Source organism: Rhinoderma darwinii, chromosome 5 (assembly GCF_050947455.1).
Source record: "Rhinoderma darwinii isolate aRhiDar2 chromosome 5, aRhiDar2.hap1, whole genome shotgun sequence".
Classification (NCBI taxonomy): Eukaryota; Metazoa; Chordata; class Amphibia; order Anura; family Rhinodermatidae; genus Rhinoderma; species Rhinoderma darwinii.
In genome coordinates, this window is record NC_134691.1 from 239,583,811 (window position 1) to 239,606,161 (window position 22,351).

The window sequence follows — 22,351 nt, forward strand, 5'->3', positions numbered from 1 at the left end:
TATATTAGATACCCCCATCAGACATGAAGTATTTAGAAAGTGTATTAACCCTTTAGGTGTTTCACAGGAATTTACAGCAAAGTAGAGGTGAAATTGACATATTTCTTGTTTTTGTCAGAAAATCCTTTTTATTAAATGTTTTCCTGTAAAACAGAAGGTTTTACCAGAGAAACACAACTCAATACTTATTGCCCAGATTCTGCAGTTCTGAGAAACATCCCACATGTGGCCCTAGTGCGGTAATGGAGCGAAGCACCGGCCTCCGAAACGAAGGAGCACCTAGAGGATTTTGAGGCCTCCTTTTTATTAAGCACCATGTCCGGTTTGAAGAGGTCTTGTGGTGCCAAAACAGTGTAAAACCCCCCAAAAGTGACCCTATTTTGGAAACTAGACCCCTTGAGGACTTCATTGTAGTTTTCATCGGGTGCATGCGACTTTTTGATGTGTTTTTATTCTATTTTTAAGTGGCGTGGTGACTAAAAAACAGCAATTCTACTATTGTTTTTTATAGTATTTTTTTTACACCGTTCACCGTATGCTATAAATGACTTTCATTTTATTCTGCGGGGCGATACGATTACGGCGATACCATATTTTTTATGTCTTATGGCGTTTGCACAATAAAATACTTTTTGTAAAAAATCATTTTCTTTTTGTGTTGCCATATTCTAAGAGCCAGAACTTTTTTATTTTTCCATCAAGAAAGCCGTGCGAAGACTTGTTTTTTGTGTAACGAATTGTAGTTTCGATCAATACCATTTTTAGGTACATGCGACTTTTTGATCTCTTTTTATTCCATTTTTTGGGAGGTGAAGTGACAAAAAAAATTTCATTTTGGTATGGTTTATTGTTATTTTCTTATATGGCGTTCACCGCGCGGGATAAATAACAAAATTATTTTGTAGTTTAGCCCGTTACGGACGCGACGATACTAATTATGTATAGTTTATTTGTTCATTTATCTATTTTTATTAATAATAAAGGATTGATAAGGGAAACAGGGGGATTTTTACTTTTATTACTTTTAAAATTGTTATTTTCTTATTTTTACACAACTTTTTTAACTTTTTTTTTTATTTTGTCCCACTAGGGGACTTTAGGACAGGACGCCCTGATGGCTATTCTAATACACTGCACTACATGCGTAGTGCAGTGTATTAGAGCTATCAGCTACTCACTGACAGCAAGCATAGTGGGTCCTGACTTTGTCAGGACCCACTAGGCTTCCGTCGATGGCATAGCTGGACGCCATTGTTATGCGTCCGGTTGCCATAGCCACCATCACCGTCCACTATCGTGTAGCAGGCTGGCGATGGTAGCTTAACCCCCTAAAAAGCCGCAATCGCTATTTAACACAGCTTTTAAGGGGTTAATCAGCGGGGACACAGGGATCGGTCCCCGCTGTAGGAGCTGCGGCAACTGCTGTACGAGACAGCAGCTGTCACAGCTTCTGCATATGTCGGGAAGACGGCCGAAATGGCCGTTACTCCCATGACGTACTATTAGGTCATGGAGTGCGAACGATACAGCTACCATCACCTAATAGTACGTCCAGGAGCGGGAAGGGGTTAAGGACGCAGCCTAGTTTGCTCCTAAGGCTGGATTCACACGACCATGTTATGTCCGTAATGGACAGAACGTATTTCGGCCGCTAATCCCGGACCGAACACAGTGCAGGGAGCCGGGCTCCTAGCATCATAGTTATGTACGACGCTAGGAGTCCCTGCCTCGCTGCAGGACAACTAACCCGTACTGTAATAATGTTTTCAGTACGGGACAGTTGTCCTGCATCGAGGCAGGGACTGCTAGCGTCATACATAACTATGATGCTAGGAGCCCGTCTCCCTGCAGTGTTTTCGGTCCGGGACTTCCGGCCGAAATACGTTCCGTCCATTACGGACGTAACATGGTCGTGTGAATCCAGCCTTAAGGCTCAGAGCCTATTTTTGAAATCTGACATATATCATTTATGTGGTAATAATTAAGGAATGCTTAAACCTATCCAAGCGATTCTGAGATTGTTTTCTTGTGAGACATTGGGCTTTAAGTTAGTGGTAAAATTTGTCCAGTGTTTATTTGTGAGGTTTATTCAATGTGTATTTGTGAAAAATTGCTAAATTTAGAGAAAATTTTGAAAAAATAGCATTTTTCTGAATTTAAATGCATCTGCTTGTAAGGCAGATGGTTATGCTAAACAAAAGAGTTACTAATTAACATTTCCCATATGTCTACTTTAGACTGGCATTGTTTTTTGAACATTCTTTTATTTTTCTTGGACGTTACAAGGCTTACAACATAAACAGCAATTTCTCAAATTTTTAAGAAAATTTCAAAAGCCTTTCTTTTAAGGTACCTGTTCAGTTCTGAAGTGGCTTTGAGGGGCCTATGTATTAGAAACCCCCCCAAAATTTTTTGGGGGAAAAGTAGACCCCTCAAAGTATCCAAAACCGCATTTAGCACGTTTTTTAACCCTTTAGGCATTTCGCAGGAATTAGAGCAAAGTGGAGGTGAAATTTGCAAATTTCATTTTTCTTGCTGAATTTAAATTTTATTCCATTTTTTTTCTATAACACAGAAGGTTTTACCAGAGAAACACTACTAAATATGTATTGTCCAGATTCTGCAGTTTTTAGAAATGTCCCACATGTGGCCCTAGTGTGCTCATGGACTAAAACACAAGCCCCAGAAACAAAGAAGCACCTAGCTAATTTTCAGGCCTCTTTTTTCGGTTCAATCGTTTTTTATTAATTTTCAAATAAAAGAATAAATGCATAATATACATGTCAAAAATACGGTTCGAACAATAGAAAATCACAGCATCTTAACAGCGTAACAGCGTTACAACAGAAAGCTTGCAGTGTGTGCAACGTCGCAAATAGTGGTATAACAATGTTTTACAGTAGTCACATCAGAACTAATCTCGATGGCAAAAAGGACTGACCGACCAGTACGTCCAGATACTGGTGAATTTGGGAAAAGAGAAATTACCATATGCTATTAATTTTTCATATGCATAAGAGGTGTTAATTAACAGCAACAGTTCTTCCAGGGCAGGTATATCAGCACTCTTCCAGTGTCTAGTCACGACCAACATTGCCATAACCAAAATTTTGCAAGTCAACATTCTAAATCTGAGAGGGACATCATCCATATGTAAAATAATATGTGAATTAATTTATAGGCTTTCCTCCATTCAACGTCTTCAAAAGTTGTCTCTAGAGTCCTTTGCCAAGACCGAATATTGCGAGTTTTATAAAAATCTGCATTAACTTTTAAAATACTATATATACCCTTCAAGATCTTAGCGGACTTATCAAGCCAACAAAAAGTGTCAAATTACAACTAGGATACAATTTTTCTAGGGTAGAAACAAAGTGTCTGACTTGTAAGTATTTATAAAAGTCACTCTGTGGAAGGGAGTATGTTTAAATAGTCAAAGGAGCTAAACTGGTCATTACAATATAGATGAGACAACAGGGAAATTCCTCTAGACTACCAGCTCATTAAATTCAAATTAGGAATAGCCAGCTCCAAAATGTCAAGAGGGGTGCACGAGTTGGGGAGAGGAAGGCGATCAGTTGAGTTCTTTTGTATATAAGACCATCAAACTAAAGCCACTTATGTAAGTGGGGAAATAGAGGAGGGTGTAGCAACATTACAAAGTTTAAGAAACTGGAGGGCCTTCATATTCAAGGGGAAAATATAGGACAATTCAATTTGAACCTAATGGATAGAGATTAGCCTCCCACCCTGGACTGAAGAGTTCCACCAAAGTAGAAGAATAATAGCCATATATGTCAGGTATCCCCAATCCTCCCAGTCTTTTATCCCTGGTCAAAATATGAGAGGCGATACGTGACTTACGATAGGACCAGATAAATCTCAATAGAGCCCTTTGGATGCGTTTGAAAAAGGTTGTAGGAACGGCAATTGGAACCGTTCTGAATAAATCTAAAAGCTTAGGTAGCAATAACATTTTGAATGCGGCAATCCTTCCTATCCAAGATACCTAAGATTTATGTAACCTAGTCATTTCTACTTGGACAGTTTGTAAAAGGGGTTCATAGTTAGCTCGGTACAAAGACTTGTGTGATTGCGTCAGAGTAATACCCAAATATTTAATGCCTCCTTCCTGCCAATCAAATGGGTTCCTATTTTTGAGAAAATTGAGTGTTGAGGCTGAAAGGTTCAACGGGAGTATTTGAGATTTTTGGGTATTAAGTTTGTATAATGAGATCTGCCCAAAAGCCTGAATACACTCCAGAGCAGATTCCAAAGAGTCCTTCGGGGAGGATAGCGAGAGTATAACATCATCTGCGCACAGAGAAATGGTATGGATTCTATCACCTATGCGTATCCCATGGATTAGTATGCGTACTTGGGAGTTGAGCTAGTGGTTCCATGGATAAAATAAACACTAGAGGGGAGAGAGGGCAACGCTGCCTAGTGCCATTAGTAATTCGGAAATTATCAGATAACACACCATTAGTATATACCTTAGCCGATGGATAGGAATACAACCCTTTAATAGCATTAATTATACTACCCTTGAAACCCATTTTCTCTAGTGTAGAAAAAGCGTACTCCCAATGAATACGGTCGAACGCTTTTTCAGCGTGAAGCGCTAACGTAACAGAAGGGGTGTTCGACTGTTCGATAGAATGCAAAAGACCCAGGACTCTGCGGGTATTGTTCAAAGCCTGTCTACCCTTCACAATCCCTACCTGCTCTTCACCTATCAATAATGGCAACAAGGGGGCAAGTTGCATAGCTAAAATTTTTGCAAATAACTTAACGTCTGTATTTAGCAGAGAGATAGGACGGAAGTTTTGAGGAGCATCCATAGGTTTCCATGGTTTTGGAATGGTTACAATTAAAGCAGATTGGTTTTCTGCCGGCATAGACCCAGGGGTCATAGCTTGCTGATAGAATCTACACATATACGGCGATAATATGCCCTGTAGCGATTTATAATACATATTGGTAAGTTCATCAGGACCAGGGGATGACGTTAGGTAATTGCTGAATTGCAGCAGAGATTTCCTTTTCCAATATAGGGGAGTTCAGGCTAGACACTTGACTCTCTGAAAGTTGAGGTAAGTTTAATATATGAAGAAAGGTCTGGATATCTGCACCAGACGGATGAGGGGAAAAAGGGTAATTCTCTAAGTTATATAAGGAAGAATAAAAGTCTTTAAATTGGTTAGCTATGTCTATGGGATGTGTTCGTTTCACTTTGGTATGGGGATCTATCAGAAATGGAATCATAGATTCCTGGTAATGTGGTTTAAGCCTGGCCGCCAACAATTTACCTGCCTTATTATTCTGCGAATAGTACCGTGCCTTAGTTTTTTTAAGATTGTTTTCATAATCGGAGAGTAAGCTACACCTAAGGCGTTGTCGAAGGGTAAAAAGTTTTTCCGCTTATTGCATGGTCTGCGTGGTTTTATTTTGGGCTTCCAAGGTCTGGATTACTGACGTAAGGGAAGAAATTATAGCTAACCTCCGTTTCTTTACTATGACCTAAGCGAATGAGAGTACCTCTAATATAAGCTTTATGAGCATTCCAGAGGGTAAAATAATTGATGTGGGAAGTGTCGTTCTGTTGAAAGTATTCTCGGAGATCTTTGTCGATGGTTTGTTTATGTTCAGAGTGAGACAATAGAAAGGGGTTACATCTCCAGAGGTAGGTTGGAGTAACCATGTTGTATTCCTCAAGGGTCAAGGTCATTGCCGCATGATCAGACCATTTAATGATCCCAATAGATGTACTTTTAGCGGAGAAGAGCAAGTCTTTGTCCACCAGAAACATATCTATGCGGGAGTAGCTATTATGGCTTTGAGAGTAGAAGGAATAGTCCCTCTCTGCACTATGTTGAGCGCGCCAGACATCATAGAAATCATGCTTCAAGAATAAAGGTCCAAGCTGAGATTGTAACTGGTGTGCAGGATGGATTTGTAGTATCTAGGGAGGCATGTATTATAGAGTTTAAGTCACCGCAAATTATAACTTTGCCTTGTCTAAATTTATTTTAAATATATTAACTCAACAGGTCAAGTCACAGGTTAGGTGCCACTGATAAGTATAAATGCACCTCCAATTAAGGTTATAGCAAAGCTTCATTAAATCATGAAAAACTTGGAGAAAAGGAAGCCATGACACCACAATTATTTGAAAATAGTTACAAACAATTTTTATTTTATTGAAACATACAAAACATAATAACATTACTTAAAAATTAAAAAAGGATCTGGAATAACAGTGTGTGTTATTTGAGTTCAGTAAACATACCGGATAATTTGCATAAAAAAGTTGTCAATAGATATGTATACCAAAAATGAGCCGTCAAAGTATCTATATTATCTTCTATTCGCATCAGTGCCTCCAAATTAGTGATAATAGTATATATAAGTAAGGAAGACAGAAGGTTAGTATAAAACTAGTGCTACTAATGTCCAAATTAGGGAGGTTTGCATAGGATGCGTCATAGAAAAAACAGATCAGAGAAGTTAAAGTACAAAATAGGTATACAGGGGAACGAGTCCCAACAGTTGGAATAATATTGAAGCGAAAGGTGCTTCAATTGGAAGCAACTACATCAGGCTACAGTGTGGTGTCATCAGACCGATTTATCTTTATGGGTAAGCCTGCATACATACCTTCCAATTGAAGCACCTTTCGCTTCAATATTATTCCAACTGTTGGGACTCGTTCCCCTGTATACCTATTTTGTACTTGAACTTCTCTGATCTGTTTTTTCTATGACGCATCCTATGCAAACCTCCCTAATTTGGACATTAGTAGCACTAGTTTTATACTAACCTTCTGTCTTCCTTACTTAGGCCTCATTTACACGAGCGTGTGTATTTTCCGCACGCAAAAAACACAGCGTTTTGCGTGCGCAAAAGTCACTTGACAGCTCATCAGTGTATGATGCGCGGCTGCGTGATTTTCGCGCAGCCGCCATCATAGAGATGAGGCTAGTCGACGTCAGTCACTGTCCAGGGTGCTGAAAGAGTTAACTGATCGGCAGTAACTCTTTCAGCACCCTCGACAGTGAATTCCGATCACAATATACACCAACCTGTGAATAAAAAAAAGACGTTCATACTTACCAAGAACTTCCTGCTTCCTCCAGTCCGGTCTCCCGGCCGTTGCCTTGGTGACGCGTCCCTCTCTTGACATCCGGCCCCACCTCCCAGGATGACGCGGAAGTCCATGTGACTGCTGCAGCCTGTGATTGGCTGCAGCCTGTGCTTGGCTGCAGCTGTCACTTGGACTGAATTGTCATCCCGGGAGGTCAGACTGGAGGAAGAAGCCAGGAGTTATCGGTAAGTCAGAACTTCTTTTTTCTTTTACACGTTCATGTATATTGTGGTCGGAAGGCACTGTCCAGGGTGCTGAACCAGTTTAACTCTTTCAGCACCCTGGACAGTGACTGTCTCCTGACGTCGCGTACCGCAAAAATTTTTGCCGGGTTCGGTCAAAACGAGTTCGGCCGAACCCGGTGAAGTTCGGTTCGCTCATCTCTAAGACACTCCGTTTGAATGTTTGTAAACAGAAAAGCACGTGGTGCTTTTCTGTTTACATTCAGAGTTTGACAGCTCTTGCGCGAATCACGCAGTTCGCACGGAAGTGCTTCCGTGCGACCTTCGTGGTTTTCACGCACCCATTGACTTCAATGGGTGCGTGATGCGCGAAAAACGCTGAAATTTAGAACATGTCGTGAGTTTTTTTCAGCGCACTCACGCTGAGCAAAACTCACGGACTGTCTGCATGCCCCCATAGACTTGTATAGGTCCATGCGAACCGCGTGAAAATCACGCGAGTCGTACGGACGTATATCATGTTCGTGTAAATGAGGCCTTATATATACTATTTTGGAGGCACTGATGCGAATAGAAGATAATATAGATACTTTGACTGCTCATTTTTGGTATACATATCTATTGACAACTTTTTTATGCAAATTATCCGGTATCTTTACTGACCTCAAATAGCACACACTGTTATTCCAAATCCTTTTTTAATTTTTAACTAATGTTATTATGTTTTGTATGTTTCAATAAAATAAAAAAATTGTTTGGAACTATTTTCAAATAATTGTGGCGTCATGGCTTCCTTTTCTCCAAGTTTTTCATTGTCTAAATTTATGTATAAGCCTAAACACTTTATGAAGGAAGCGAATTTGGTGACTGTTAGGAGCATAGACATTTACCAATGTATATGTTACATTATTAATCATACATATCAATATAATAAACCGACCATTTGGATCTATATGAGCTTGAATCTGTTGAAACGCAACAGAATTATTCACAGCAATCAAAACACTTCTGGACTTGGTCGGAAAATGGGATTGAAAGATGTGAGGAAATAAATGATGGTTAATGTGAGACGCATCTTTTATCAAAAGGTGCGTCTCTTGAGCACACAAAATATCACATGCTATGGACTTGGATTCCCCCCACATACAGTATGCGCCCGTTTATGTGGGCTGTTAAGGCCATTAACATTTAATGAAGCTATTGTAAGAACCATTGAAAAGATAGAAATGCGCAGATGACTGCAAACCATCAAAAGACGTGTGTATCACCACTTTGCCAAATATAAGGTAGATTAAGACGAGACAATCTTGTCTGACAATTATTACATCTGTCACAACTTCTGCTAGCACAAAAATAAAAAAATAAAAATAATAAACAGTACAAACTAAACATCTCTTGCACAAAACAAGAACAGATAAGACTGTTCGACAGGAATGGGGAAAAATGATGTCAAGCCAAGTTGGTCACTACTGCACCAATGTAGTTGAGCCTCGGATGAAACCATATGAAAGAAAACTCTCATGTACCGAGTACCGGCAGAGAGTGAGAGAATATATATAGATCAGTCATGTCTGCGCTTTGGTTGTTTACGATGATCTACCAGCTGCTAGTCATTGTGTACTCTATGAGGAGGAAGAGTAGCAGGTTGTTCCTGGATATGCACCGGTATTTCCCACTTCCTCAATAGGGCTGCACCATCTGAAAGGTTCTGGACCACGTGGAGAGAATTGTTACGATGTATAAGTAAATGAACCGGAAAACCCCATCGGTACAACATCTTGTTGTCATGTAAGGCGCTAGTGACTGGGGCCAAGTGTCTACGTAATTGCAGCGTTACAGCAGATACATCCGTAAAAACAGATAGAATTTTATATTGAGAAGGAATAGCATCTTTTTTCTTGAGGGATGTCATCAACAGATCTTTGATGTTGTAAAAATGGATGCGGGCTAGGACATCACACGGCACCTCTTCTGCCAGATGTTTTGGTCTTGGAAGTCTATGTACTCTGTCAATGATGATGTCTCTCGGAATGCACCGAGGGAGCATAGTTTTAATGAAACCCTGCACATAATTGGTCAGATCGTGCGCTGCAACATCCTCTGGGATCGCTCTAAATTTGACATTATTCCTACGGGACCTATCTTCCAGGTCCGCCATTTTAACTTTTATCTGAGACACTTCATCCTCTAAGTCATAATGAGCGTCAATCAGTACGTTGTGTGAAGTGACAAATTCACTGATTTTAGATTCAGCATGATGCACTCTATGCTCCACATCTTGTACTGCCACAGACAAGGGGTGCAGCAGTTTAGCAAATCCTGCTTGCAAAGAAGCGCTAAGAGCCTGAAGCATAGTCTTCATGGTAAGCTCCGTGACTGGAGTAGCTGAAGAGGGCAGCTCTTCCAAATTATCACCATAATCAGAGGCAAGGGCATCATGGGGTACAGTTTCCCCTACTAGTTCCGTTGGCGACTCCGGAGAAAGCAGTCGTTGCTTCTGCTTCGTCGAGCTTCTGGAGCTCGGAGATGGCGGAGAAGATGAAGCAGAGACAGGTGCTGCGCTAAGAAGATGGCGCCCGCGTCTACCAGAAGGTGGGTTGTCTGCAGCATGAAGGCATCGGACATCACTGTCATTGCGGGTAGCCGTGAGCAGAGGAGCAAGAGCCGGAACCGAAGCACTCCTCCTCTGTATGGCCGCTGCACTCGAGAACCGGGAAGATGACTGTGAAGGCGGATCAGAGGTAAGGGATCCGGTCTGGGAGCAGGCTAAACCGCCATCTTGTCCTCCGTCCACATACCGAGGAGGATAGAAGTCGGTAAGCCGCGCATGTCTCGCCACCTGCTTCTGACGTCTCGGCATCTCTGTTTAAACAGCTCACAGATGTGGGCAAACTGCTGAAATGTAAAACGATTTTGGAGCCATACGTCACTTAAATAATGAGGATGGTGCAGGAGCTTAGTACTGAAGCGGCCATTCGGATCAACAGCCAAGCCACACCCCTTCAGGCCTCTTTTTTATTAGAATATATTTTAGGCAGCATTGTCTAGATTCTGCAGTTTTTAGAAATGTCCCACATGTGGCTCTAGTGTGCTTGTGGACTAAAACACAAGCCCCAGAAGCAAAGAAGCACCCAGTGCATTTTGGGGCCTCTTTTTTATTAGAATATATTTTAGGCAGCATGCCAGGTTTGTAGAGGTGTTGAGGTGCCAAAACAGTAAGAATCCCCCATTTTGCAAACTAGACCCCTCAAGGAATTGATTTATGGTTGTTGTTACCATTTTGACCACACAGTTTTTTCACAGCACGTATTTGAATTGAGCTGTGCAATTAAAAAAATGTCATTTTTTCCAATAAGATGTCATTTTTTATCAAAATTTCTTGTTTTCACAGGGAACAAAATACCCCATTTTGTTGCCAAATTTGTCCTGAGTGCGGCAATACCCAATTTCTGGTGATAAACTGCCGTTTGGGCCCATGGGAGGGCTCAGAAGGAATGGAGCGCTATGTGTTTGTTGGAGTCCACATTTTGCTGGATTGGTTTTCGGGTGCCTTGTCGCATTAGCAGAGCCCCAGAGGTATCAAAACAATAAAAACCCACTAGAAGTGACCCCATTTTAAAAACTACTCCTCTTAAGACATTTATCTAGAGGTGTAGTCAGCATTTTGACCCCACAGGTACTTTGTAAAAGATAATGCACAGCAGATGGTGCAGAGTGAGATTTGCAATTTATATATATATATATATATATATATATATATATATATATATATATATATATATATATGCCATGTCAGTGACCGATATATTGTGCCCAGCATGTGCCACCAGAGATATACACCCCATAAACTGTAATGCGGATTCTTCCGGGTAAGGCAATACCCTACATGTGGCTGTTATCAGCTGTCTGGGCACACAGCAGGGCTCAGAAGGAAAGGACCACCAATTGGCCTACTGGAGCTTTTCTGGTGCTAAGTCATGTATGCAGAAGCCCCTGAGGTACCAGTGCAGTTGAAACCCCCGAGAAGTGACCCCATTTTTAAAACTACACCCCTTAAGACATTTATCTAGAGGTGTAGTGAGAATTTTCACCCCACAGGTACTGTGTAAAAGATAGTGCGCAGCAGATGGTGAGGAGTGAAATTTGCAATTTTCTATATATATATGCCATGTCAGTGTCCGATATATTGTGCCCAGCATGTGCCACTGGAGATATACACCCCATAAACTGTAATGTGGGTTATCCTGGGTACGGCAATAGACCCCCAGACGAAGGCTTCCGGGCCGAAACGCGCGTCGGGGCTGACACCAGAGACGGTGACGTCCATGATGGGTAAGAGTTCCCTTTCAACACAGAATTTTCATACAGGGTATAATTTTCCCTTCTGATAAATTTATATAGGCATTTTTTCTGCTGTTAGCACAGGTATTATCCTGGGTGCACTATGTAGTATTTCTACATGGTGCATATATTGCTATTTATACTCTTTACTATATTATCATAGTTTAATCTACTTCCTACTACTCATTAATATTGATATGTAACCCATATTTGTAGCACTGAGCAGGTCCTCTTACCTCTTCATGTATTGATGACATACATACTATACAAATGTGATGTGCTGTAACTTTATCTTTTTGTGGTTACACAGTGTCACTCATTATTTACATGGTTGCAGTTACATTCTCTGTACAATCTGGTTGTCTTTCCGCACTGTGGAAATCATCTCTGCTTTTAATTGTGTGTTATATTTTATATTTATCTAATAAAGTTACATTGTTTTAATCTTACTTTGGTGTGTCAGACTCCAATCTTTACGTTTTGCTACTCATGTATGCAGAAGCCACTGAGGTACCAGTACAGTTGAAACCCCCGAGTAGTGACCCCATTTTTAAAACTACACCCCTTAATACATTTATCTAGAGGTGTAGTGAGCATTTTCACCCCACAGGTATTGTGTAAAGGATAATGCACAGCAGATGGTGCAGAGCAATTTTCTATATATATATGCCATGTCAGTGTCCGATATATTGTGCCCAGCATGTGCCACCGGTGATATACACACCTTAAACTGTAATGTGGGTTCTCCTGGGTACGGCAATACCCTACATGTGGATGTTATCTGCTGCCTGGGCACACGGCAGGGCTCAGAAGGGAAATATAAGGGGGATAAGCTGTGCGGAGTACATCAGGGTAGATTAAAAATCAAGGGATGTATGATAAATTCTAATACAATCTTTCATACAGATCCCAGGTATTTCGGGACACGTGTCGCATTGGTATATTGTGTCCTTCCTTATCCCCCTCTTATAGCAGACTTTGCACCTCTTTTGACTTTTTCCCTTCTTGCCAGTTTGGGGAACTTCTCCTGGAAAGTATTGCCCTGGTACGATGCGTGTGGCCTCGCTTTCAGAAGTACTAGGCACTCCTTATTCTTGGTCCCTAAAGATTTGGTTCTTGATAACCACCTCTTGAAATTCCAGGAAAGTTCCCCTCTGGCCTGCACATCGACATAGCACGTACGCATTGTACAATGTCATCTGTATGATGTGCATGGCCAGCTTCTTATAACACACCCTCGATTTCCGCATGGAATTGTAGGGCTTCAGGACTTGATCTGACAAGTCCACCCCTCCCATGTACCTATTGTAGTCCAGGATGCAGTCTGGTTTGGGGGTCTCTGTACTGGTAAATCGTACAGGTACATGGGTACTGGTGTGGCCATGTATTGTTGTCAATACAAGGACATCTCTCTTGTCGTTGTACTTGACACACAATATGTTACTGCTAGAATGTGCCCTGCTCTCACCCCTTCTGAGGGTTTGCCCAAGCAGTGTTTTAGGAATACCTCTCAGATTTTTTTCTAGCAGTGCCGCATGCCACAGTACTTCTGGAAGCGAGGCACTTGAAGAGTGGGACGCTGGTATAAAAATTATCCAGGTAGAGTTGGTAACCCTGGTCCAGCAGTGGGTGCACCAAATCCCACATAATTTTTGCATTAACTCTCAGTAAGGGGGGGCATTCCGGGGTCTGAATACTGTTGTCCTTCCCTTCATATATTCTAAATTTGTACGTATACCCTGATGCACTCTCACACAGCTTATACATCATCACACCATACCTTGCCCTCTTACTCGGCAGGTACTGGAGGAATTGAAGCCTCCCTTTAAAATGTACCAAGGACTCATCAATAGAAATTCACTTCTCGTGGGGTGTATGCTTAGACAAACTGGGCACTGAAATGGTCTAATAGTGGTCTCAGTTTATACAAATGGTCAAAACTGGGGTCATCTCGGGATGGGCACTGCTCATTATCAGTATAATGTAAGAAGCAAAGTATTGCCTCATAACGCATCCTGGACATGGCCATATGGTACATCGGGGTTTGGTATAAGATGTCCGTGCTCCAGTAGGTCCTAATGGACAGCTTTTTCAGAAGCCCCATGTTCAAGCAAAGTCCCCAGAACTTGCCCAACTCTGCTGCGTCTACAGGGGTCCACCTGTGGGATTGGGAAAAAAAATTATGTGGGGTTCTTAGTAATATGCTGTTGGGCATATAAATTTGTCTGGGAGCCCATAAACTCTATAAAGTCATCAGTGAAGTAGAACTTGAAAAAGTACATTTCACTGAGCCCTGCCATATAACTTTTTATCCCTGAGCTGCCCGTGTACTCTGGGATTTGGGGCTCATAAATGTCTGGCATGGGGGTCCAAATGGGGTCACTTCGCTCTGGGCTTTCAACTGCGGAGGGGTCACTTTGCTCGGGGGTTTCAACTGCGGCGGGGTCATTTCACTCGGGCGTTTCAACTGTACTGGTGGTCCTGGGGCATCTCCTAGGGGGTTCCTCTTCTTCATCACTGGATGAGGAGGTGGATAAATAAAACAGAGTCTCACCATCCGACGAGTCTGTTTCGGAGGCAAGAAATTAATATGCCTCTTCGGCACTAAATGTCCGTTGAGACATGTTTGTTTGCTTCCCGAACTAGGAGCAATTGGCTGCTACCTAAACCAGCCAAAAAAATTGGTGTTTTTATAGAACGAGTGGGCTTCCCTGAGACTGAACCTAAATATGGCGAGGGTTCATAACACTGAATCTAACTAGATTTTATTTGAACTTCCCTGAGACTAAATCTAACTACGGCAACTATTCCCTGACACTAAACCTAACTAGATTATTCCGAGCTTCCCTAACACTAAGCCTAACTACGGTGACGGGTGCCTGACACTAAACCTAACTAGATTATTCCGAGCTTCCCTGACGCGAAACCTAACTACGGTGATGGACCCCTAACGCTAGATTGAACTACGGTGATGTATTCCTGACGCTAAATTCCCTGACACTATACTAACTACGCTTTTTGATGGTTCCCTGACACTATCTAACCCTAATACTAAACTAACCAGTTAAATTGTCTAAATGAACTGTTTTATTTTTTTAATTTTTATATATTTTTTTGTTTTATATATTTTATAAAGACAAAAAAGAAAAAAATAATCCCCAGGGACCAAGAAATTGGTCCTGAAGACTAAGAAGTGGTCAGTGATAGCAGATCACTGACCAAAAACGTGGGGGGGACACAAGGAGGAAGGGTACAGGAGTGGGTAGTGGATGGGAGAGGTGGGATGCAGAAAAAAGTTGTTTTTTAGAAGTTTTTTGACTTTTTTAGGACTTTGCTTTCCCCTCTCTCTCTTCTCACAACCGCTCTGATTGCCTCGCTATCTCCAACAGTGGCGTTCAGGGCGGGTGTGATGTCAGGGAGAGGAAGTTTAGACATCGATTGCCGCTATTGGACAGTTACTCACTGATTGACCAATAGCAGCGATCGTGGAGGCGGGACCATCCCAACAGGTCCCGGCGTATTGAGCTGTGATAGTCTGCTGTCCGAAACAGCAGCTGTCACAGCTCGTGCACTTTCAGAAACAGGAAGCAGATTTGACTTTTGACTGATTCAGTGACAAGCGTCAAACATACAGGGAAATGCAGATTTGCACTTAAATCATAGTGAACTCTTGGATTGTTGCTATGCATCCTTTGTTTTTATTTTTCGAAAACTATTTTTATTTCCAGGTGTAAAGAAAAAAAACAATACTGATTTTCATTGTGGTTTAAGACTTTTGAACCCCAATTTATATATATCTTACAGAAAAACCCATATTCATTTTCTGAAACAGGAAGAAGCCTTCTTGTCAGCCATACTTGCTCTGATCTTTCAGTCAAAAATCTGTGACTGTATAATACAGGCTGTTACTTTCCCTCACCATGTCAACTCACTCTGGCAATGAATCGGGACAACCTTTCTTCTACCTTTTTTTTTTTTTCTGTGCAGACTGGAGTGAAAGCCTGTACTGCTAACTATAGCATTAAGGGCTTGTCCACATGTAACGGAATTGCTGCAGAAAAATTCTGCAGCAATTCTGCAGAAACTAGCAGAAATTCTGCTGCGGAAAAACCTTACCATTTCCTGAATATTTTAATGCAGAAAATGGTGATGATTTTGCTGCGTTTTTCTCAATGCTGGGAGATGGTGACATCTCCTATAAAAAACAATTCAGTACAAAAAATACGCACCGCAGGTGAATTTCTATTTGGAAATTTTACACAGCGTGTGGATGAGATTTGTTAAATCTCACCCACTTTGGTGCTACTGTAATCTGCTGCATATTTTCCGTCAGCAATTCCGGACAGTAAATACGCAGCAATTTCATTACGTGTGGACAAGCCGTAATATTTTACACATTTTCAGACGGTTATGAAATGCTGCAAACCACAGATGTAGGAATGAATAAACAGTTAAGTACAGAGGGTCTGACAATACATTTACCTGCACTCTTGTGACATGTAGGTACATAATACAAGCCACCAGGAAGCATATGCAGAGCACCAGGAGGACAAGGACAATAGTGCTTCTGGTGAAAAAAAATAAAAGCATTTATTTATCTGGAGTTCAAAAATAATTACATATTTGACATTTTTTTTGTAGTTCCAGAATAAAAATACAGTATAATAATAGAATGAAAAGCTGGTTTAAAGAGGCTCTGTCACTTTATAAGTGGCCTATCTTCTACATAATGTGATAGGCGCTGTAATGTAGACCACAGCAGTGTTTTCTATTTAGTAAAACAATCTATTTTCACCAAGTTATGACCTACACCAAGTTGGGACTTACAGCACAGCACATCGAGGTCACGCTGTAAATGACAGCTTACAGCATGATCTCACGAGATCACGCTTGCTGTGCTGTAAGTTCCACACAAACGTTAGCGAAGTGTCGGGATTATGAATAGACATCGCCTCCTGGCTGGAGGTCATGTATATTCACTGTCAGGACACTTGAGTAACGTTAATGTGTGTGTATGTGGCTGCCCATAGTGATCTAGCAAGATCACTATGTGCTGTGTAAATGAATGGGGAGAAGTGTATGACGCTGATTGGTCAGCATCATACACTTCTCTCCACAACGCCCACTTAGTCAAAAGTAAAAACATGCCAAGTTGGAAAATTAAGTTAATGCGTTCCTCCGACGGAAACCTAACCCTGATGTGAACAGGCCCTAACTTACTAAAACACATTCTTTTTTTATACTCTGTTTTTATTTTCTGATTGTAGATATTGTTATTATATTTTCTGTATATGATTGTGGCGGCAGCCATCTTGTCTGAGCTGCTCCTCTGCTCTGTGCACAGCAGTTCAGTGATTTGCTTTACAGCGCCCACATGAAAATATGAAAACTGTAGTCTAGAGATGACTCATTGACTTCTCTGGGAGAGCGTTGTGGGCATGCTCCTTGACTTTTGCAGAGGTCACAGTGCATGAAGGAGGTGAGATGTCCCCATCACCTATTGTCTATATAGTGTGATCCTGTTGTCTGCCTCCAGCTTTATAATAGAGGTGTAACCTTTAATTTTAATCCTGCTTGTGATTTATAATGAGGTGCCTACTTAAAAGTGATGTCCACCAAACAGGAAGTGTCAGTATTGTGAGGCTTAGTGGTCATGTGAAACTGCAATATTTGAGGATAATTTTTTTAATATACATGCAAACAGAAAATTAGAAAAAACACCAATAATTGAAAAAATATATATTGAACGTAAAAACTTGAATAGTGGACTAAGATACGCAATCATTACTTTAGGCCATAGAGGTCAACAAAGATGTACTTGAGTTAGACAACTTTTTGGTTCCTTATGACCAGATTATAGACTGGTTGTACCGTCTAGAAACTATGCATGCTAACAGACCCCTTTCTTTAGTTACACAATAAGGCCTCATGCAGCTGCACAGCCTCCTCCACATGGCTCTGCCTTGGCAAGCCTTCTGATGGGGCATGCCACAATTATTTCCTGTAGGTTTCAGATTCATAAGCAGGCATACGGAAGTACAGTAAGGCCCCATGCACCTATACAGTTGCCCTATTATGGTTTCATATATAACTGAGCCGTAATAGGGCCATGTGTATAAGGCCTAAACTTGTACTTCACTATTACACTTTTCTGTTTCTTGCATCAGGTTATGTGGGATGGGTGCAGCATAGCTATTTGTTATACGAGCAAGTTGTTGAGATTGGAGGACTATTGTCTATGACCGTGTTTAACCTCTGATTGCAAAGATAAGGGGCAAATATGAAATGGTTAAAAATGATTTATCAAGAATACTTACTGTGGGATTATCAAAAGGTAGACAAGGCCAAATAAGGCAGCTAAAATTAATGAAAGAACGACTGCACTGGTGAAATATTCATCATGAAGCTGATGATACTGTTAAAAGAGAACAAAAATAACTTATTTAGGCAAAACTACTCACGAAAAGAGATAATACAAAGTTATTTACAGAAATATTAATAGAACTTTGATTTTCCTGGGATTTATCAATATTCCTACATATTTTGTAGTCTTCTGGAGTTTTGTAGTTTTTAGACAAATATAATAATTGCAGATGTGTACAGAGGGAAATAAAGACTGATGAATATTATGAGGACTAATTATCTTTTAATGGATAGAGTAGATGACATTAAAATGTACATCTCAATGAGATAGTTATTATAAGTGACTTCAACTACCCATATATAAATTGAGAAACTGAGACCTGTGGATCTAATAAAGTAAATAGGTTTCTGTCTATAACTAAAGATAAATTCCTTTCCCAACTGGTGCAGGACCCAACTAGGGGGAGGGCCCTTTTGGACCTAATACTAACCCCTTAAGGACATTGACAATTTTCGTTATTTAATTTTTTCTTCCCCGCCTTTCAAAAGCCAAAACTTTTTTATTGGAACATTAAAAAATACTTTATTTAACTGATTTTTTTACTTTTTTTTGTATTAGCCCCCCCCCCCCCCTGTGAATATTTATGATTTAACATCACTTACCTTCTGTTCACGTTCGGCTTGCTTATATTTTAAACTTATAAAATTCAAATCTGACAGCTCAGAATCTGTTTGTCGAGCTTCGATCAAACGACTAATATAACGATTCACGCGGGTTCCTGGTGTATTCTGTATAACATTTGTAGAGAATGAAGAACGGTTCCTGAGTTTTTCAGAGGCTGTTCGTAAAGCTCTCCTCTAGCAGAGTATAATAAAATTAGAGGGAAGACAGTTATCAAATATGATTAGCAACAGAAATTTGTTGTCAAAACATCACAACCATCATTTTTAAATGCAGTATGATAAAGTATCAGATGTTTTTGACAGAAGTCACTCTCAAAAATATTGAAATTATTGAAAAATTCTTGTTTTGAATATTTGAGAAAGGTTGAACTACTGTATATGTTTAGTGAACTATGCGGGTGTATTACTGCCATGCAGAGGTGTAGCTAAAGGGGTCGTAGTGGTCGCAATTGCGACCCCCCCCAAAGCCAGGGGGCCCCGCACCACGTCTAGCAAAAGTTACTATAGTAGTTGGGGCCTATGTAATAAACTCCTGTTACTATAATGACAGTATACTTACCCTCCTCGTTCCCGAATGCAACGGAGGTCCTGACATCTTTCAGCGTTATGACGCTATGTGCGCTGCGCACAACGTTGTGACGCTGAATGATGTCAGGACCACCACTACGCACAAAGATAAAGACGAGGGTAAAAAAAAGATTACTGTCTGCTGGGGCCATATAACTTAGCTTATCATGTCTGGGCCCATATTAGGGTTAGATACATGACATATGTTTGATCCTGCCTGCTGGACCCTGTATCTATGCCTACCACAACGTAGGCTTAGATACAGTGCCCATATATGATACTGTCTGTTGGACCCTGTATCTAAACCTACCACAAGTTAGGCTTAGATACAGGGCCCGGCAGACAGGATCACACTATGTTTGATCCTGTCTGCCGGGCCCTCTATGTAAGCCTACCACACAGTAGGCTTAGATACATGGCCCACGTGTGATACTGTCTACTGGGCCCTGTATCTAAGCCTACCACATGGTAGGCTTTGATACAGGGCCCAGCAGACAGGATCACATATGGTGGGATACTGTCTGCTGGGCCGTGTATCCAGGCCCATATTTGCTACTAGTGCTCTGCCCGAGGACTCAAGTACTGCTCCCAACGTCACTGTCCATATATGGACAGTGATGTCGGGAGCTGCCCAAGGTATATGTTTAACAGTTGCATCCGCCACTCAGGCCTAATTCAAATCTGCATTGGAGGCTCCGTTAGGAACCTCTGTTGAAGATTCTACCGAAAATACTAGAAACAATAGCGCAGCATTCTGTGCTATTGTTTCCAGTAAACCACGGACACGCCAACGGAAACCATTAAGGTCAATGGGTTCGGTCGGGTGCCGGTTGTCTCCTGCACTTCCGGCATTTTAGTTGTTCTGCTCCTCTGATGGAGCAGAACAACGGAATGGCGAACACAGATGTGAACAGGGCCTTACCTGGTTACTAGTGATCAATCACCTACTTTTGAAAGTAGGTGAAAGACCGCTAATAACTCCTAGCGTAGGGACTCCTTCGTATCTGAAGGAGTCCCCACACTAGGTTTTTTAGTGGCGCACGTGCCCGAGATGCGCCAGGATTATGGGACATCTAAGGTTGATCCTGCGCCCCTTGCAAGCATCAGTAAACTAAGCATTGACAGCTCTAAGATGTCATTGGTTAGTTTACTTCACGTGGTTCTCGAATACCTCAGTTCATTGTCCTACTTATAAAAGTAGGCCAATGACCCAGGGATAAACTGGGACCACGTGATGTAAACTAACCAATGACAGCTTAGAGCTTTCACCGCCTTGTTAACTGTCACGAACCCAGGAAATGTAAATATAATAACTGTTCTTTGTGTGTTACTAATACTTTTCTTTTGTGTTTTTTTTTGCAGGTTCGGTTATTGGACTACGTCAGATTTGAGGGCTACTTAGATGACAGCTTTTTTTATTTTCAATAAAATGGTTAACGGGGGTTGTGTGTTTTTACAATAAACAATAAAATATTTTTTCAATGTCTGATTGACAGAATCCATTACTAAGGTGGGGCTTACTGTTAGCCGGTGCAGAGACTTACAATAACCCCCATTATTACCAAAGTACCCACCACCACCAGGGTGTATCGTGAGGAGCCAGGTGCGTTCCAATACCCGACTATCTGTATTGATATTCGGGCACTGGGGCGGCCACAGGTTGGTATTATTAGACTGGGATAGGCCAGAAACCGTGGCCCTTCCCACCCTGGTAATGCTAGCCTGATGCTATGTTATATCTGGCTGGTTATAAAAAATGGGGGAACCCCACGTCATATTTAAAAAAAATATAAATAATTGGAAAAAACTATGTGGGGTCCTCCCCATTTTTCATAACCAGCCAGATACAACATAGCAGCAGCAGGGTAGCATTACCAGGGTGGGAAGGGCCACGGTTTCTGGCCTTTCCAGGAATAATAATACCAGCCTGCAGCCGCCCCAGTGCCTGACCATCACTACAGATGTTTGGATACTGAATTACAACAGGCTCTTCCCAGTACCGGTGGTGGCGGTGGCTACCGGGGTAACAATTGGGGTTAGTGCTAGCCTTTTCACTGGCTAACACTAAGAGCCACCTTAGTAATGGATGCTGGGTTAGGGTTAGGGTTATTACTAAGGCGGTAGTAATAAAGTATAAAAAAAATAGGACATAAAAAAAAAAAAAAGGACATAGAAAAAATAATTTATCGAAATATAAAAACTCCACAAAACCCTCATTAACAATTTTATTGAGAATAATAAAACTGCCGTCATCAAAGTAGTCTGCAAATCCAAAGTAGTCCAACAACCGAACCTGTAAAAAAACACAAACACACAAAAAAATATGTGCACATACATTTCGTTTGAGGGGGGGCATATGTATTGGGGTTATTGCCCCTGACGTTTCAAGACCTTAGCCATGCCCCTGGCTGCTAGCGCTGCATTGTTGGGTCACTTAGGAGTCTTGGCGATGCAGATGAAAGCTGCGGGCAAAGATGTTGGGGGGGGCAAGAAGGACTTTTGCACTGGGGCCCATGAGCCTTTAGCTACGCCCCTGCTGCCATGCGGGGCCGACGTACAGTAAATCTTGAATCCATGAAATGTAGCGCCACATTGAACAGCTTTGGAAATGTAAAAGCTTTGTGTACCCCCTCTTTCTAGGTATTTCACATTATAAATTAATCACATGAATTTCTATTTAAGGCTGTCCTTTTGCTCAGTAGACACTTGTTAAACCTGCGAAAACATCTAAAACAGATTGGTCACTTGAAAGATTACAAAGGCATTTCTATAATAAAACTGTGACCATTTTCCTGCAAATTGCAGGGCGACAGGTGAAGGCAATATACATAGTTTCTGAAAATCACTATACACATTAACAGATCTTCCAAGGCTGCATATCAAGAAGTTAGTCCCAGAGTCAAGTATTATTCTACTCAATTCTCTATAGTTATCAACATATTTCACAGATGAGCTTTAAGTTGGGCAAGGAAATATTTAAAATATCAAGTGCCATCTGTAACAAACTATTTACTATACTATTTACTATTTCTCTATATAAAAATACATGTACAATATAACCTGTCGT

At 41.2% G+C, this 22,351-nt stretch overlaps 1 protein-coding gene across 2 annotated transcripts in view; it reads right to left on the minus strand.

The window, feature by feature from the left end:
• Nucleotides 1-22,351, minus strand: part of ADCY1 (adenylate cyclase 1) — a 763,759-nt gene that overhangs the window by 221,914 nt on the left and 519,494 nt on the right. For both annotated transcript variants that reach the window (XM_075827013.1, XM_075827012.1), the window contains 3 exons: nucleotides 18,697-18,891; nucleotides 17,988-18,085; nucleotides 16,153-16,237 (listed from right to left, as the gene is read on the minus strand). In XM_075827013.1, coding sequence (XP_075683128.1) covers nucleotides 16,153-16,237; nucleotides 17,988-18,085; nucleotides 18,697-18,891 — 378 coding nt within the window. The remainder of the gene's footprint in view (nucleotides 1-16,152; nucleotides 16,238-17,987; nucleotides 18,086-18,696; nucleotides 18,892-22,351) is intronic.